At 37.4% G+C, this 20,373-nt stretch overlaps 1 protein-coding gene across 1 annotated transcript; it reads left to right on the top strand.

Moving 5' to 3' along the window:
* Positions 1-9,547: 9,547 nt before the first annotated feature.
* Positions 9,548-14,357, top strand: LOC101888750 (lipase 1). Its single transcript, XM_059130301.1, has 6 exons — positions 9,548-9,802; positions 9,851-10,028; positions 10,158-10,369; positions 10,504-10,653; positions 13,758-13,889; positions 13,947-14,357. Exons 1-6 carry the CDS (start codon positions 9,548-9,550, stop codon positions 14,355-14,357), a joined length of 1,338 nt encoding a protein of 445 aa, XP_058986284.1.
* The last annotated feature ends 6,016 nt before the right edge of the window (positions 14,358-20,373 follow it).

Raw genomic sequence — 20,373 nt, 5'->3', positions numbered from 1 at the left:
GAAAAATATTTAGATATGGCAAGTTGTAAAGAATCGCTGGCTTGTTTCTATGTGGGGAAAGTACCAGAAGGTATAGCCCGATTTCTACCAGAAGTAGTGGTCCATATATCCCACCTTCAAACCAAATTTTGGGCAAATGAAAATATTTCGGATATTAAAATCGTTTTCGATATTTCAATCCTAGACACAATACAAATTGTTCTGCTAAATTTTGACGCTCTAATAATAATAAAATAATGTGGGCTGTGTCGTGATTTCAACAGACAGACGGACATCGTTAAATCGACTTATAATTATATGCTGATGATAAATATATATATATATAAAATCTGGTTTGAAGGTGGGACATATGGACCACTCCTTCTGGTAGAAATCGGAAGGAGTATATATATATATATATATATATATATATATATATATATATATATATATATATATATATATATATATATATATATATATATATATATATATATATATATATATATATATATATATATATATATATATATATATATATATATATATATATATATATATTGGGATGTTACAAACGGAATGATAAAGCTAATATACCTTCCTTTGCAGGGTGTAGGGTATACAAATTGTGAAGACGATCGGCCACTTACATTACATTTTATAAGAGTTATAATTATTCAAAATTTTGAACCTTTGTGGGAGAGGTACTTGACGTAGTGGATCGATATTGTCCATTTTCGCACCTGACTTAACTTTGATGAGAATATTAGGATTTACAAAGTTGAAGAATAATTAGATTAACATTTGCGTTTTTGAGCAGTAATATATTCCTTTTTTTTTTTGAAAATTTCGACCTTTTGTGGGTGAGGTACCAGAAGGAGTGGACTGGTCTAATATCTGATATCTCCGAATATAACTCTGTCTGTACAATCAACAGTAAATTCTGTATCATTTATACCTTTTTGTACTCAGTTAAGACTTGTTTCCAAAAAAATAATTCCAAATTTAAGGACTCCAGCTCTACAGATTCACCCAAATAAGTATGAGTTTCCAAAATTTCATACATAACCCAAACCTACACTACAAACTTCCAAAAATTGCCTATATACCTCAATCATACAATCCCATAGAAATCCTATCCTATATAATATTCAGAATTTCAGCTATAACGGTTCACCACAATTACAATTTGTACCAAATTTAGCACCATGTAGTTAATACAGGGTGAGATGAAAAAACTGCAACCAAATTCAGACTGCTGTCATTTATAAGCCACGCGTCCGACAACTGTTAAAATTATTCCAGTGACAGCTCATTAAATTATTTACAAGCGTACAAAAGCATTTTGGTGAGAATTTTCCAGAAAAAAAGTTATTCGTGATGGAATTCAAGCGTGATGGTGTGATTTCTTTATAGTTGGCTGGAAAACCACAAGGGGCTATCGTTAGAGCACTCCAGCATTTAAATGTTAATAAATCTTTTGTGTCTCGTATCATCGCTCGTTACTGTGATATTGGTAACGTAGCCCGACGTCAAGGAAGTGGACGGAAGAAAACAGCAACATCAGCAGAAATGGTTCGCAAAGTAAAGAAGCGACTTGATCAAAACCCGCGTCGTAGTAGACGAAAAATGGTTCGTGTGCTGAACATATCGAATTATTCCATTCGGCAAATATTGAAAAATGAGCTCGGGGTAAAGCCATTGAAATTCCAAAAAGTGCAAGAACTTACACCGCAACAGAAAGAAAATAGACTCAAAAGAGCTAAAGAGTTGCTTCGATTGGCCGAAAGGGGTGAACTGCCGAATTTTGGGTTTCTCCAATGAGAAAACATTCGTCGTCCAGTAGTTTGTAAACAAACGAAATGATCGTGTTTACTTGCCAAAGAGGTCAGCTAAAAATGTGCACCTTCGGTTGGCCACTAGAACTCAAGCGCCGGCCATGGTGATGATGTGGGCCGCCATAACAGCCGATTGTCGCCCTCCGCTCGTATTAACCGACCGTGGCATCAGAATAAACGCCGAATATTATCGCGAAAATATTCTGGAGGGTGTATTAAAGCCTTGGGTACGCAAACATTTTGGACGCAGACCTTGGGCATTCCAACAGGACTCAGCACCATCGCACTCAGCACGCCCCACCCAAGAATGGTTACAAAATGATGCTCCTCGCTTCATTTCCAGCACACAATGGCCACCAAAATCTCCGGATACCAATCCATTGGACTATTGTGTCTGGAGTATTTTGGAAAGCGAGGTTGGCACTAAAAAATACCAAAAAGTCGAAGAGCAACATTTGGGCAGCGTGTGACGGTTTCATTGGCCGTTTGAAGGCATTAATTCGTGTCAAAGGTGACCAATTCGAACAAATCTAAACTTATTCTGAAATTTGATGATAGTTCCGACATTTTTTGTTTTCATTCAATAAAATTAAAAAAAAAATTGGAAAGTAGGTCGTTTGACTTTGTTGCAGTTTTTTTATCTCACCCTGTATAAGTACGAATTTCCAAAGCTTGCTGTATTCCCCGATCCTACACTCGAACAGTAATTTGAATTCCAAACTTTAGGATTCCAGCTCTATCGGTTCACACAAATCCGTATTGTACCAAATCTAGAACATTTTAGTACACATAAGTACAAATTTCCAAAATAACCGCCATATCCCATTTCCTACACTCCGACAGTAATCTTATTTCCAAATTTCAGGATAACAGCTCTTTTGGTTTGCCCAAATCCAATTTATACCAAATTTAGTACATTTTAGAACATAAAAGTACAACTTTCCACAACTTCCCACATACCCCAATCCTGCAATGCAATAGTAATCTTATTTCCAAATTTCAGGATTATAAATCAATCGGTTCTCCCAAAATTTAAGTTAAGCACCACTCGGTACACAAATTTTCAAAATTACCTACATATCTCAGTCCTACAATGTAATACAGGAATCTTATTTACAAATTTCAGCATACCAGCTCTATAGGTCATCGAAATCCAAATTGTACCACATTTAGTACTTTTCGTGCACATAAGTACAAATTTCGAAAAATACCTGCACACCCCAATCCTACTTTCCACCATTGTTATTAATTTCAAATTTCAGGACTCTAGGTCCATCCGTTCCTCCAAATTCGAATTATACCAAATTTAGTACCGTTTAGTACTTTTCGTATATGTACTTCCAAAAGTACCTTATAACATCGACCCTTCTCAACCTAGATTCCCATTCTATATTTCAAATTGTTAACTCTAACCGTTCATATGATTCTAAATGGTGCAAAATGTAGGACATTTTAGTAATTTTCGTACACTTATGGTGCGAATTTCAAAAAAACCCTTTGTTACATCCATCAAACAATCCATCAGTGATCCTCATTCCAAATTTAAGTGTTCTAGGTCTACATGTTCGCCAAATACAAAGAGTTCCATATTTAGTACTTTTCGTATCGTTCTAGTACGAATTTTCAAAACTCCTGCCTTACCTGACACCTTCAGACCAAGAGTGACTCTCACCCAAAATTTCAAGATCCTAACTTCAGCCTTCCGGTCCATCCCAATAAACACCTCCAAATAATTTGCATAGGCTGTGGGGAGCAACCAACCCCACATCGCCCACCGTTTACTGCACATCATCGAACCCTTTTATTTCAGATGTTAGCCCTGAAACTGTTATTTTTCGAAAAAAAAAAGAAATGAAACGAAATCATTTCATTAAATAATATTCATTCGTATTCGGATTGTGTTTGGTCGGATATCTGTTCCGTTTTAATATTTTAGCATATTTTTCGTTTGTTCTGTTGTTTATTCCCGTGTACGTGTTGGTCGTTGTTGTGCTACCAATTTTTTTACTATCTGTTAAAAGGCCACTTTTCTCCCCTCTCCCAACCTCTTACAAAAATTGTATTTTTTCCGAAACCGAAATTTATGCATATTAGCAGTTATTCAGCAGTTACCCTGCTTTTTGGGGATCTTAGCAGTGCCATCTACCCGCACATCAACGTCGGCCATACAACAGCACCCATCACCTCAACCTCGATTCTTCATTGCTTGACCATTTTACCATTCCATTCAATGGCTGCTACTTCATTTGCCTTTGCTATCCGCCGTACGTTTCAGGGTGATGCCATATGAGCTGCTGGGCCGGGTTGCTGTGCCGTGTTGAGTGAGGTCCGTGTTTTTTTGTGAAATTTCACTTGGCATATTTTTGGGCGGCATTCGTATAAAATTAAAGTTACTCTTCGTTTTTCGTTTTTCAAAAACACAAATACAAAACGTGAGTGGAAATGCCAAAAACAGTGCGTCAACGTACGCACACACACACTTTCTCGCTTACCCAGACTCGTAAATATACATTTGAGTTAACTGTAAACTTGAGTTTAAGCTGGCATTTGAATGTACCCGATTTTTTATGAGCTTTATTTCATGAAGCACTTAACGTTTATGAATAGCCCCGAATGTGATGATGGGATTATAAAAGGAATATAAGAGGTTTACTTTTTGGTAGGAGGATGAATGTTTAATGCCTCTTTTAACGTCTGTTGGAGAGCTTAGTGAGAGAAAATTAATTTTTGTTACTCTTTAGATGTTCAATTATATAAATGTATTTTGACTTCTGTCATAATTATTAAAACCTTTGACCCTCTAGGTACGTTCCGATCGAATGGGCCAATATTGTCCATTTCGCAACGGACCAAAATAAATATTACATAAATATTGCGACATGCCAGGTTAGGACTATATTGGTTACTTCCTTCCTTCATAATTTTTAGAAAATAGTAAAATGTCCGCGAGGTCCTAGATCGACAGAAGTATTCAATTTTCAAACTTTATCCTATACAGATAAAAATATTGATATGGGAAAAATTACAAGAAAATCGAACATTTTTATCCAATTTTATGCGGAATCATAAATTCCGTATTGATTTTAGGTTTCTGGTTGAGAAAAACTTTTAGATATAGCAGGTTGTAAAGAATCGCTGATTTGTTTTGAAAATTATGCCAGATAAAAATATTGAAAATTGTGACTCTTTGTGGGTGAGGAACCAGGAGGGGTTCGCAGATATATATCATCATCAAAACAGATCTTATGTCAGGAAAAAATGTTTGTGTGTGTGACATTTGAAGAGAGTTGGATGCTTATTTCGCTTTCTTTGAGCGTTTTGTTTTTCAAAATCTTGAACCCTGTGTGGAAGAGGTACCAGAAGATATGGTCCGATCTCTATCGGAATCGAATGTAGTTTTGGCGTTTTATGAGCTTCATGGATATTCAAAATGTTGACCCTTTATGGGGAAGGTACCAGAAGGAATGGTCCGATCTCTTCCTAAGATGATACGATCCGATTATAGAAATATTGAGATGTGCCAAGTCTGAATGGAATTGGATGTTGATTTCGAGTTTTATGAGCTTCATGGGTTTTCAAAATTTTGAACCAACTAATTTGGTTTTTTAAAATCTTGAACCCTATGTGGGGGAGGTACCAGAAGAAATGGTCCGAACCCTACAATTTATATAAGAAATTTTGTGTTAATAGAAATATTAAGATGCACCAAGTCTAAATGGAATCGGATTTTAATTTCGCATTTTACGAGCTTCATGTATATTAAAAATATTGACCCTTTCGTATGGGAGTCTACCAGAAGGAGTGGAGCGATATATTGCACCTTGACACCAGACCTTGGGTTAATATAAATATTGGAATGTGTAAAATTTGAAGACATTCGGACTATTACATCACATTTAATTTTGACCCTTTATGGGGGAGGTACTTGATGGAGTGGACCGATATTGTCCATTTTTGCACCTGACCTAGCATTAATACAAACAGTAGGATTTTCAAAGTTATCAGTCCACTCCTTCTGGTACCTTCCCCATAAAAGGTTGAAATTTTCAAAAAATATATTTTCTGCACAGAAAGAGAAAGGATAATCCGATTTTGCTCCAAATTTGCAAATCCTAATATTTGCATCAGTGCTAGTCATGTGCGAAAATGCGCAATATCGGTTCACTCAAGAACAGGCTTTTAATTTATGGGTGTTATGGATACTTCTTTTTTAAGAATGAAGGGCCTTGTTTAGTATATTAAGAACACCGAGGGGCAGATTGGCTATGAGTCGAACTTTCAAAATAAGACGTGATGTATTTTTTTATTCTGACCCTGGAGTGCATTTGAAGTCCACTAGTGGAAGAATATTCTAAAAGCTTTAATATAAACAGTAAACCTTCAGATTTTTTGCCAATATGTAGACTTTAAGAACTCTTTAATAGATGAATGTTTTTCAAATGAGTTGAGGATAAGGCAAGATAACTATACAGGGTGAGATGAAAAAACTGCAACCAACTTCAGACTGCAATCATTTCTAAATCACTCGTCCGACAGCTGTCAAAATTATTCCAGTGACAGCTCAATATTTTGTTTACAGAAAAAAAGTTATTCGTGATAGAATTCCAGCGTGAAAGTGCGATTTCTTTATGTTTGGCTGGAAAACCACAAGTGGCTATCGTTAGAGCACTCCAGCATTTAAATGTGAATAAATCTTTTGTGTCTCGAACCATGGCTCGTTACCGTGATACTGGTAGCGTAGCCAGACTTTCAGGAAGTGAACGGAAGAAAACAGCAACATCAGCAGAAATGGTTCGAAAAGTAAAGAAGCGACTTGATCGAAACTCACGTCGCATTGGCCGAAAAATGGCTCGTGAACTGAACATATCGCAATATTCCATTCGGCAAATATTGAAAAATGATCTCGGGGTAAAGCCATTGAAATTCTAAAAAGTGCAAGAACTTACACCGCAGCAGAGAAAATTGACTCTAAAGAGTTGCTTCGCTTGGCCGAAAGTGGTGAACTGCCGAATTTGGTTTTCTCGGATGAGAAACCATTCGTTGTCCAGGATTTTGTAAACAAACAAACCGTGTTTACTTGCCATAGAGGTCAGCTGAAAATGTACACCCTCGGTTAGCCACCCGAACTCAAGTGCCGGCCATGGTAATGGTGTGGGCCGCCATAACAGCCGATGGTCGCTCTTCGCTCGTATTAATCGACTCTGGCATCAGAATAAATGCCGAATATTATCGGAAAATATTCTGGAGGGTGTATTAAAGCCTTGGGCAAGCAAACATTTGGCCGCAGACCTTGGAGATTCAAACAGAACTCAGCACGTGCCCCAGAACAATGGTTACAAAATGACATTCCTCGCTTTATTTCCAGAGCACAATGGCCACCAAAATCTCCGGATACCAATCCATTGGACTATTGTATCTGGAGTATTTGGGAAAGCAAGGTTGGCACTAAAAAATACCAAAGTGTCGATCACCTCAAGCAATCGCTTCGCCGGGAATGGGCCAAAAGACCGCACAGAAACATTGGGGCTGCGTGTGACGGTTTCATTGGCCTTTGAAGGCCATAATTCGTGGCAAAGGTAACCAATTCGAACAAATTTAAATTTATTCTAAAATTTGATGCTATCTCCGACAATTTTTGCATTAATTTAAAATTTATAAAATTGTAAAAATTGTGACGTTTGACTTTGTTGCGGTTTTTCTTATATTACCCTGTAATAAAAAAATGTGTAAAAAAAGATTGAAACCCTTAACTCCCCATTTTAAGTTCAGAATATAATATAAAATAAAGCGGGGTCGAAATGAAAAGTCTCGAAGTGTAGCTTCCGAATATATGGACCTTATAGGCGGAATGAATTTCAGACTTAAGAATATTTTCGCATTTTCTGAAAAATTATCGTTCAATTTGAGGGAAATTACATATTAAAGGGTCCACTGATCAGAAACTAAGAATGAGCCGGGTTTGAGGCTGGACTCAAATGAAGACAAGTAGCAAAGGATATAGTCGTGCAGGGCCGACCATGTAATACCCTATAACACTACAATATGTTCGAAGTCCCTTTATATGCAAATCCATTTCGGAAGATTTCGTTTTTGAAATAATGCCAAAGAGCACTGCCCAGAGGTTATCCTTAGGTTTTTGACCCGGAGAATTTGGCCAATATCTACGCACTCCGTAGTATTGTGAAGTATTCAAAACAATTGCACACGAAAGTTGTGTCCAATGGTCATCCAAAATGCTGGACTTCTTCTCTGTCCTCAACTCTCTTCCGATGCGAAATTTCGTATCGATTAGTTTTCAATTGTGGCCTATAGAACGACTAAAAAATTAGAAAAAATTAAAATTTTTTAGCCATTTAAACCTCTAAATGCACATCCTAAGAACAATAGGCTTCAATTCCGACCCACCTCCATGCAAAATTTCGTGAGGATCGGACGATAATTGCCACATACATATAATACCCTCAAAACGTGGTGTTGGTGGGTGTTAAAATTTAGAAAATTTAAAATTCAAAATTGTAAGTCAAATTGAAAAAATCTTATCGCACGCGATTTTTTCAACTCGTGACAAAAAGGGAAAAAAATGAAACAAAAGATATTACTTTTTATTGGTATATTATCCCGCGATTTTCTTAGATTTTATCCTTTTCTGGCAAGAGACCATTCCGAATTGATGGGAATTGTGAAAATCGGCCCAGCGGTTCTTGATTTATAAGCAGAATAAATAAGATAAATTCTTTTACATATGTATTGTACCTATTTTGCTATATATCCGATTTCTAGGCTATTAGCATCACTGTAATAGTCAGAAGCGATCTTTTAATGTATTTGTGATTTGGGTGGGATTAAAATATTCGCGGTTTTGTGGAAATTGTCCTATTTTCTTACATGAAAGTTAGGGTCTATTTTACCCGCTAATTATTTTCCGATGGCCGCTCAAATTGGTAGGTTTCTGCCCAGTCCCAAACTCTAACTCCATGTAAATTTTCGCGTCGATTGGTTCATAATTGTGACCTATAGAGCAACTTCAAAATCAGGAAAATTTCTGTTTTTGGTCCATTTCAACCCCTAAATATCGTGCGCTCATCTCCAAAAACAATAGGGTTCTATTCTGACCCTAACCCCACCTCCATTTTCAATTTCGTGAGGATCAGTTCATAATTGCGACCTGTAACTTGATTACAAATTAACATGGACAGACGGACGGACGGTCATACATAGCTAGATCGACTCAGCTCGGCGAGCTAGGAAGACCCATATATACTTTCCTATGTGGGAAACCAATATTTCGAGGTGTTACATAATTTTTGGCCAAATCAAACTTATAATACCCCCAACACATAGTGTTGTAGGATATAAATATCGGCCACAGATTTACTTGAAGTCCACCAGAGATAGAAAGTTTTATAAGTTTTAATATAAATAACAAGCCTTCTGATTTTTTACCGATATGCATTTTTTCTAAACCTTTGGAGATGTCCTCTAAAAGATATTCTATCAAAAAAAAAAAATTAGTTCGATGTAATATGCGAACCAATGACCTTTAAATACCTACATGAAATAATATTTAAATTTCAAGAGCATAAACCCTAAATTATGATATCCTGATTGAATCGAACGATAAGCTAACAATTATCTGTTACTCTACCGTGAAATTTCCACAGCGAAAACTACGTCATGGTCATTTCATCGACAATCGAATCAAATAAAAAAACGCAGGGAATTAAATTTAAATGTCTAAACAAAGTAAAACTTGGCAGTTGATATTTCTCGGATTGCTGGCGATTTATGAAATTATTGGAAATTGCCAGACCACGGCGTGTTGGCCACGTTTCAAATCGAAGAGTCGGGATGGTCCATTGTTTTGGAATATTTTTGGTAAGACCAACAAGGGTGGGGATCATTCGAATGATATTGATGAGAACTCACAGGAAATTGATGAAAATTCGGCCAAATATGAGAAACTTAAATGGACAACGGTGATTGAGGTTATATTTAAATGCTTCTCCAGACTAACAAATTTTCTTTCGATGTAGAGTGATTGGATAAAGAACCATAACTTCTCCTTGGAACTGCATTATGTGGTGACAGAAGATGGCTATAACTTAACCTTGCATCGCCTGCCACGTCCAGGTTCCAGTCCCGTATTATTGCTGCATGGTTTGCTAACCTCCTCCCTGGCCTGGGTCATAATGGGACCGGCAAAAAGTCTGGGTAATTTTCAACTCCAAACCTAATTAAATTCAAGAGTTTTCGTTTTCCTCTTCATTGTCATGTCTTGTCTTCTTTTCGCCATTCTCTTCTTTGTTGCCGTGCTGTTATTGGCTTTTGACATCCTTTTAGCCTTTCAGTTGTTTAACAGCCAACACGATGTTTGGTTGGCCAATTTACGCGGCTCAGCCTATGGCCGCAATCATTCACGTTTCACCACCAACGATGCCGAATTTTGGAGTTTTAGCTTCCATGAATGGGGTCGTTACGATCTGCCGGCCATTGTTGACCACATTCGCAGCGAAACATCATTCCATCAAGTTTGGTTAATTGCTCACTCCCAGGTGAGTAAGAGGCAGCAATGGTTGCTTGCAGCACTAGTGGCAATATTTGCCTTTCCTCCGAAACGAGAAGATGCTACCACGTCATTGTTTGTGTTCGGGTTTTGTCTGTTCTCAATCTTTTTTTCGTTTTTAAGGCCTTTAATGCCATATTGGTATTGTGTTCCCTGCTGCCGCAGTACAATGAGCGTTTGCAGTTTGTACAGGCTTTGGCTCCCATAGCCTCCTTAAGAAATCAGGTTAAATTCACCAATGACGATGTGAGAAAAGTCTTCCGATTTGTTAAGGTAAGTGAAACATTATTGTCCGAAGTGCAATTAAAAATTAGATATAGTTCAGAATGGCATGAATAGGTGGAGGAAATCTATCTAAAATCGATTCTTCGTAAAAATAGCTTTAATACTTTTTATTTAAATCCAAATACTCGTAGGGGTCTTCCATGTCGAGAAGACCTTTAAGGGTTCCACTAGAGGACATCTATGAAGAAAATACCTTCCAGAAATTTTCCTTTCCGAAGAACTGTCTCATTTCTCGTCATGGGCTTCTAGGGCTCCTCTATCACTAAACCGTTTTGCTTTTAAGAAGCAGAACTAGCAGGTCTTCCATTCATGAAAATATTAAAAGAGAAATTCTAATGAGCCTTCAATTCGTAAAAGACCTTTTAAGGTCTTCAATAATTTATATAATTCCAGAAGATTAGAAGATCTTCTTCCACTTGAAGGTCGTCTATCCACATAAGTCACCTGTTAGGATTAATTAGTAAAAGAACTCTGACTATTCTTCCAGAACCTCAGGTTCCCTACGTTATCGATGACTGCTAACCTTAAAAAACCTTCTTATCCACATATGACTTCCTAGAGTCACTCTTCACATAAAAGACATTCAAGAAGGCTTCCGTATTTCAAGACCCTCTACAAATGTCTTCTCTATGCAGATGTGATTTTAAATAGGGTCTTAAATATTTTAACTTGAACTCTCCCTCGTAGACGTCCATTTGTTAAAGGCCTTCTCTAATTTTTCTATGAATAGAAGGACTTATTAAGGTCTTGTAAGAATAATATCTTTTGGAGACCTTCTTCTACTGGTCTAATAAGTATAAGAGACCATCTTAATATTTTCGTGATCCTCTATGTATAAAAAGCCCTCTTGAGGTCTGCTGTGAAAAGAAAAAGCCTTCGAGACCGAATAAATTATCTTCTATGAGTAGAAAATATTAATGATCTTTTCTGGAAATGGAGAGCTTCGCGAGATCTTCAGGGGCTAGAATATCCTCTGGAGCCTTCTCAATGTCTTCAATAAGTAGAAAATATTAACGATATTTCTGGAAATAGATAATTTTAATAATTTAATAATAATTTAATAATTTTTTCGACATTTTTGAGATGGGCTGCTGAAGTTAATTTATGAAAAGAAGGCCCTCCTAACCTCTTCCATAATAAAATACCTTCCCGAGGTCTTCCAGATAATGAAGTTCTTCTCAACGCCTCCACTGCAAAGAGGAGTGTCTTACACAGACAGAAGACGATGACCAAGACTTCAGGGAATATTAGAAAATCTCGATTTCTTTAAAGGTACATAGGTCTGCAAGGTATTCTACACGAAGACTCTGAGTTCCTCTATAAGAAGAACCTTGAAGCCTACCACACGAAAACCTTTCTTTCTTTTATATGACGACATAACAAAGACTTCTTCCGTTGACCTCTCCTATACGAAAAGCCTTCTATCTTTTCAATACGAAAAGCCTAGCTCAGCTCTTCCATACGAAAATCCTAGCTTAGCTCCTCAATACGAAGAGACTAGCCCATGAGAAGACCTTCCAGCCCTTCTCTGAGAAAACCTTTTAGATCTTCCATACAAAGAGACGAGGAGCCTGTCAGCAGCTATTTCATACGAAGAGCTTGTCAGCAGCTATTCCATACGTCAGCAGGTCTTGTATAGGAAGAGCCTGTCAGCAGCTCTTCTACAGGAAGAGCCTAGCTCAGCTCTTCTATTGGAAAAGCCTTCACGCAGCTCTTCTACAGGAAGAGCCTTCCAGCAGCTCTTCTCTTAGAAAACCTTTCAGCTCTTATGTGAGAAGACCTTCCAGCTCTTCTTCTATACGAAGAGCCTTCCACCAGCTCTTCTATGACGAAGAGCCTTCCACCAGCTCTTCTATGACGAAGAGCCCACCACCAGTTCTTCTATGACGAAGAGCCCACCACCAGCTCTTCTATGACGAAGAGCCCACCACCAGCTCTTCTATGACGAAGAGCCCACCACCAGCTCTTCTATGACGAAGAGCCCACCACCAGCTCTTCTATGGCGAAGAGCCCACCACCAGCTCTTCTATGGCGAAGAGCCCACCACCAGCTCTTCTATAGGAAGAGGCTCCCAGCTGAGCTCTTCTATACGAAGAGCTTTCCAGTTGAGCTCTTCTATACGAAGAGCCTTCCAGCGGAGCTCTTCTATACGAAGAGCCTTCCAGCGGAGCTCTTCTACACGAAGAGCTTTCCAGCTGAGCTCTTCTATACGAAAAGCCTTCCAGCTGAGCTCTTCTATACGAAAAGCCTTCCAGCTGAGCTCTACTATATGAATAGCCTTTTAGTTCTTCCATGGGAAGACCTTTCAGCTCTTCTCTGAGAAACCCTTTCAGCTCTTCTCTGTGAAGACCTCCCAGCTCTTATATGGGAATACCTTCCAGCTCTTCTGTTATATGAAGAGCCTTCCAGCAGCTCTTCTATACGAAAACCCTTTCAGCTGTTCCATGAGAAGACCTTTCAGCTCTTCTTCTTCATCTCTTCCTCTTCTTCTTCCTGCCCTGTCCATCCGTCCGTCCGTCCGTCTACGTCTACGAATTAGGATAGGAAGCTAAAATTTTGCACACATTAGTCTTTTGTCTGCAGGCAGATCAAGTTCGAAGATGGAATCAGTCCACGGTATCGTATAGCCCCCATATAACGGTACTCCCCACCCCCATATTCGGTATTTTCATGATTTTTCAATGGAGCGGTCTGAAATTCTACAGAATTAGTTCTTTGTGAGCTCTTAACCATCTGAATGAGAATAGAGTTTAAGGTCTACTATAGCGTATATCCCCATATAACGGTACCTCCCGATGTTCAGTATTTTGATGATCCTAGCCAAATTGTCCAATGGATTTGACCACACAATTAATTCCCTCTGAGTACTTTACACCCTGGAATAGAATTGTCTAAATAGGTCTACGATATCAAATAGCCCCCATACAACGGTACCCTCCAATTTTTGCAATTTCGATAATTTTAGCTACATTTCTTATTCAATGTTTGTAATTGGTTCTACAACCTGTGACAATAAATATGCAGGTCTACATGTTCGCATAGCCCCCATATAACGATACCTCCTGATATTCGGTATTTTGATGATTTTACAGAAGAAAACCAATGACAACGACTTTGAGCTGCTTCCCCAGAGTTTTATGCGTGACAAATGCCTGAGGTCCTCCCAACGTTCGGAATGTGAAAAATGGTTTATGCTGTTGGCAGGCAATGGACAATATGATAGGGTAAGTTTTTCAATTGTCTTCTTTTAATTTATTTGTAGTACCCATTCTTTTTTGCAGGCCATGAACACCCTACTCTATGGCCAACTGCTGCAGGGAGGTTCTGTGAAAGAGGCAACTCATTTACGCCAACTCTGGAAATCGGGAGATTTTATTTGGTTCGATTATGATCCGCAGGTTAATCTAGTCAACTACAGAAGTGTTGCGCCCCCTTTCTATAACTTGTCTCTCGTTCAAGTACCAATGATCTTGTATTTTGGTAACACCGATGCTATAGCCACACCTGAGGGTGTGCATTCAATTTATGCCCATATGTTGGACAATGTCAAAGGTGTCTATCGCATTGATGCTGAGAAATTTAATCATTATGACTTCTATATATCGTCGGAGATCAAGAAGTTGGTCAACGATCGTTTGCTGGACCATAAGGAGAAATTGCAGAAAAATCAATTGAAATATGTTGTGGAATGAAATGCATTATAAAATTGGATTTTCGTGTTTCTTTTTGAGGTGGTGAAAGGGGGGGAGACTTGGGTGCTCGGTAAAAATCAAGAGGTCTTCAAATAAATATTTTTTTCTTTCAATTGACTTTAGCACTAGCCAACGACAAAACCAAATGAATTTTGAACAAAATTTAAATATAATTTTTGTTAAGTAAAAAACCCATCACTCCACTTGCATGACCCCTTTTCCTGTGCCACAAAATCACCCAGTTGTAAAACAAATAATTAATTAGCACTGGATTATATTTCGGTTTGTATTTCAGCTCCCACTGCCCTACCTCCCGCCTGGTGGACGTAATATTTCATATTGACATTATGGTGTCGAATATATTGCACAAAATCGTTCGAAACACACACACACGTACATACCAATAAATTATGTAATCCCTCTCGGGTTGACATCTTTTGATCTGACGTCGAGATTTACCCAAAAAAAAAAGAAACAACAATTAAAGGAAGGAAGCAAAGCGAACAAAGAAAACCAAAATAAATACCGACAAAGCATCACTTTTACTTTCGTTGAATATTCATGACAAGTCGACCGACTGGCTGACTTGTGGTGGTGGGTCGGTCAATATGTTAATTGAAATCGGTGTTATTGGAATTGGGATTGTTGTCAGTGGTCAGTTTTGTTTGAGTGCTCTACTCTGGACTCGGTAAATAAGTTGCAGAGATAATCATCAGCTCACATCTTCGGACTGAACTTTTGGCCAGCTAGGCAGGCAGTCAGTCAGCCTACCAGGCAAGTGTAACTTACCAACTGACACACACAACAACAACAGCAAAAAACTCTGAAGAAGATGCACATTATTCATGAGAAAGTAGTATCTGAAGTTTATTTATTTATTTATTTATCTTACAACATACAACAATAACATCAACAACATCGGCAGCAGCAAAAGCAACATCGGTAGCTGATAAATTAATTTCTTTGTTATTTGTTGTTGTCATTGCTTTTGCCTTTCGATGTCAGTGGTTGACCATCTTGTTACCGTTTTGTATCTCTGAGATTTGGGTCAGCTTTATTTACATCATTTTATTGCGCGTTTTTTTTCGTTTCTTCGGTTTGCATGAACCTGTTCATAAGGCGAGGTAAAATTCGAGAAACAGTTTATGCTGTAACCGAGAAAAAAAGACCCATCCAAAGTTGAAGAAAAAACTTTCCATGGAAGTGGGGGAAGTTTTTTTTTCCGGTTGTGAGTTCGAAAAGAAATTGCATAAATAATTAAGTTTTCATTTTAATTGCAGTTCGCCGGGTATTTTTTTAAGTGGCTACCACCGAAGGAGAAAGAGAGAGGAAAAGTCCTTTTGTATGAAGGTATTAAAGAGCCTCTATACAGGGAGATATATAAGTTACTGGAATGGCATGAGTTTGGAGCATAACTTTGACTATTGTACGTCGATCTTAAAACAATGTTCGATTGTTTAAATATATGTTGACTTCTGTTATGATTATTGAAATTGTTGACCCTCCATGGAGTAGGTTCCGAAGGAATGGGCAAATATTGTCCATTTCGTATCGGACCTTATTACATCTGACATAAATATTGCGACGTGCCAGGTTTGGACTATATTGGATACGGAAGTTATGACAGGTAAAGTTATTTAAAATTGTGACCCTTGGTGCATGAGGTACCAGAGCAGATCTTGTGTTAGAGGCCGATGCGATTTTCGCATTCTTTGAGCGCTTTGTTTTTTGTGTGGGAGTTACCAGGAGAAATGGTCCGATCTCTTTCATCTTTATAACACATCTTATTTGGGTGGAAATATTGAGATGTACCAAGTACGAATAGAATCGGATGTTAATTTTTATGAGCTTCATTGATATTCAAAATTTTGACTCTCTGTAGGAGAGGTACCAGAAGGAGTGGCTCGATATATGCCATCTGCACAGCAAATCTTATGTTAGTACAAAAATGGAATGAAATATGAAGAGAACCGGAAGCTTATTTCGATTTTTTAATCGTTTTGGTTATTTAAAATTCTGACGATTTGTGGGGAGGGGGAGGTTCCAGAAGGAATGGTCTGATATATTTCATCTTCACACGAGATTATATGTTGATAAAAAATATTGTGATTTGTGAAACTTGAAGAGAATTGAATGCTTATTTCGCAAATTATAAGACATACAATTATTCACAATGTCGATCCTTTGTGGAGGAGGAGGTACCAGAGGGAATGGTCCGAACTCTACCATCTTTATAACAGATCTTGTGTTGATGGAAATATAGAGATGTGCCAAATCTGAAAGGAAACGGATGATAATTTCGTGTTTTATGAGTTTCAGGGATATTCAAAATTTGTATCCTTTGTGGGGGAGTAACCAGAAGGGGTAGACCGATAGATTCCATCTTCGCACCAGTTCTTGGGTTAATAAAAATATTGCGATGTATGTAATTTAAAGAAAATCGAACTCTTACATCACATTTTACAAGAGTTATAATAATTCAAAATTTTGAACCTTTGTGGGAGAGATACTTCATAGAGTGGACCGAGCACTGATGCAAATAGTAGGATTTGTAAAGTTGGAGCAGAATCGGATTATCGTCTCTCTCTCTCTCTCTGTGCAGTAAAATATTTTTTTTTTTTCGTTGATATTTTCCACCTTTGTGGTGAGGTACAGAAGGAATGGTTATTGCTCATCTGAGGTACAGAAGGAATGGTTATTGCTCATCTGCGAACTCGATCTAAGTTCGTTCATTATATTATGATGATGTACCAAGTTTTGACCAAATCGGATACTCCCCTCGAGAGTTATCGTGCGCACCAGCCAAACAGACAGACGGACATCGCTAGATTGACTCCAAATGTCCTGAAATGAATGTGGTCCAAAGAGACCTAGGGTCTTAAGCCGTTATTTCGATGAGACGCGTTTTGGACGTATCAAATTATATATAGGCTGAGGGTATAAGAAAAAAAACAAGTTAAAAACTCTTTTGATTTGTTTTAATGTTTTCCAGAATCAGGTACTTTTCTCCTTATTCTGGAGAAGTTTTTTTTAGCGAGACGGAGTTGGAAACTCAGATATTTCACCCAAATGTCCTGGTATATAGCAGTATTCTGGTTTATATAATAATGATCCCGATAATATACATTTATTTGACTTTTTGGAGGTTTCATAAAAAATCTATAATTTAGATATTACCCCCGAACTTTCTTAATAACCACACCCTGTGACCACTTTTTGGATAAGTAAGAAAAAACTACTTTTTCGGGCATTAGGCTGCAAATAACTAACTAAGGATATAATTTGGACAAAAATAGTTTTTACTAAACTTGAGTTAAGCCACATTACTATTGAACCTTTCCCGAAAAGAACTTTTGCAGAGTTTTGGTGCTGTTATAGAAGATAACCTGTTTTTCGTAACTTTTAGAATATAACCTCTTTTTTGGGGTCTTTTGTGAGAAAGCATTTTAACTCCTTCTATAAAAAAGCCTTTGGGGTCTTCTATAAGAGAGCCTTTGGGATCTACTCGAGAAGTGAGAATAACTCTAAGGTAGGAGAAGATCTTGAAAGTCTTCAAAAATAAAATTCTACTACACTACTCATGATTTATTTATTTAAATAAAAACGTACCAATGTGACCCATCTATGCCCTAATTCTGATATTGTCAGAAATATTAAAATACGAAAAGTTTATTGAATGTTGATGAAGTTGGAGTTATTTCTAATCAAAATTGAATGCTCCATTTGCTTTCTGGAGCTGGAAGCTGGTGGCCAGCTAAACGATATAGAGAAGCTGGAGGCCAACTAGTCGATGTAGACGAGTTGGAGGAAAGCTAGTCGATATAGACGACCTGGAGGAAAGCTAGTCGATCCCCGTCAGATCAGGCGGCCAGAATCTTTAAATAGATGAGGTGATATCAGAAAGGGGATTAAATTGGTGCCTTTGAGAGTTATCGTGTGCACCAGTCTGAGAGACAGGCTTTTTGGCCGTATTAAATTATATATTCTCTATATAGCAATACGGATACAAAAACTCATGTGTAGGGTTAAAACTGCAGGTAGGAGGATGTCTTAACTCCGGTTTCAGTATAAAAACCCTAATCTAAAGTTATACATACAAATGTCAAATTAAAACAACTGGCCCAAAGTGTCATGTATTTCTATCGACATTATTTCAAATTGTCATCGTTCCAAAATATAGTCATTATTAATTCAACACACATATTAATGTAGCATGAAAGTATAATTTATGATACCTTATTCCAATATTTCTTACAAATGCTGGAAGATTGTCAAAACAAGGTGCAATAATTTTCTAAGAAACCATTTCATCGAAAATTGAGTTGAAGTATCTCATTTAATATTCATTGAAAAAATACGCAATTTCATTTTTATGTCTATATCTTTGAACCCGGATACAATAAATGACATGAAACAAAATTATTTTAATATTCAATTTAATGACATGTGTAAATTTATCTAAAATCCCAGACAACGATCAGCTGTTAAAAAATCCCAAAATAAACCAATTAAAAAGCAGTATGTTTCGGCCGGGCCGATCTTTGAATACCCTCTACCATTTGGAATGAATTTGGAAATTTTCAAAAACTAAAATCCCTAAAAAAATTCTAGTAAAATTTTAAAAATACCGAATATAGCCGTTATATTGGGGTCTATACGACGTGGACCTACATAGGCATTGTTTGTCATAAGCCATTACCATATTCAAATTCGAAACTTGAAATAAATGGTGAATAATGTAGCTAAAATCATCAAAATATCGTATATATGGTGATACCTCTTATATCGGAGCTGTGCGAAGACCTGAACCAGCATGGACAATTTTCTATCATAGGCTGTAGCATCCATTACGAACTTCAAATACGACATCTCAAACAATTTCGGTTGGTATTGTACCTAAACTCGTTAAAATACCGAATATAGGGAGGTACTGATATATGGGGCTTATACGAAGACCTGGAGCTGCATAGACAATTTTCTGTCATAGGCTGTAGTATCCATTACGAACTCTAAATACGTAATTTGAAACAATTCCGGTGAATAACGACGCAAAAATCATCAAAATACCGAATATTGGGAGGTACCGTTATATGGGGGCTATACGAAGACGTGGACCTTCAGAGCTCATTTTCTGTCTTAGGCTGTAGTATCTATTACGAACTTTAAATACCAAATTTGAAACAATTCCGGTGAATAATGTCGCTAAAATCATCAAAATATGGAATATCCGGAGGTACCGTTATATGGGGGCTATATAAAAACGTGAACCTACATGCCTCATTTTCTGCCTTAGGCTGTAGTATCCATTACGAATATAAAAGACCAAATTTGAAACAATTCCGGTGAATAACGACGCTAAAATCATCAAAATACCGAATAATGGGAGGTACCGTTATATGGGGGCTATATGAAGACGTGGACCTGCACGGACAATTTTCTGTCTTAGATGGTAGTATCTATTTTGAACTTCAAATACCAAATTTGAAACAATTCCGGTTAATAATGTCGCTAAAATCATCAAAATACCGATTATCGGGAGGTACCGTTATATGGGGGCTATATGAAAACGTGAACCTACATGGCCCATTTACGAACTTAACCTGCCTATTGTAAAAAAAAACATGTGTGCAAAATTTTAGCCTTCTATTTTAATTCGTTCGAAAGATAGCGTGATTGAAACAGACGGACAGACCGACAGACAGACAGACAAACATCGACTTTGAATTTTACGCTGATCAAGAATATATATACTGTGTTGGGTCTGACCTGAGTATTTCGAGGAGTTACAAACGGACTGACAAAGTTAATATACCCTCCATAGTATGGTGGAGGGTATAAAAACAAATTATTAAATATAGTACGCAAAGCTCGACAAAGAAATGCATTTCATTCAAATCGAGTTTGAGTCAGCTGGCAGAAGAAAAGCTGAAGCGGGTGTCAACATTTGGTAACGATTTGAAATTAACGAGCAACAGAAACCAAATATCAAAATATTGAAATCACGATCAATGGGCAG

This window comes from Musca domestica, unplaced genomic scaffold (genome assembly GCF_030504385.1).
Source record: "Musca domestica strain aabys unplaced genomic scaffold, Musca_domestica.polishedcontigs.V.1.1 72, whole genome shotgun sequence".
Lineage (NCBI taxonomy): Eukaryota > Metazoa > Arthropoda > Insecta > Diptera > Muscidae > Musca > Musca domestica.
This window is presented reverse-complemented; position numbering and strand designations above follow the sequence as displayed.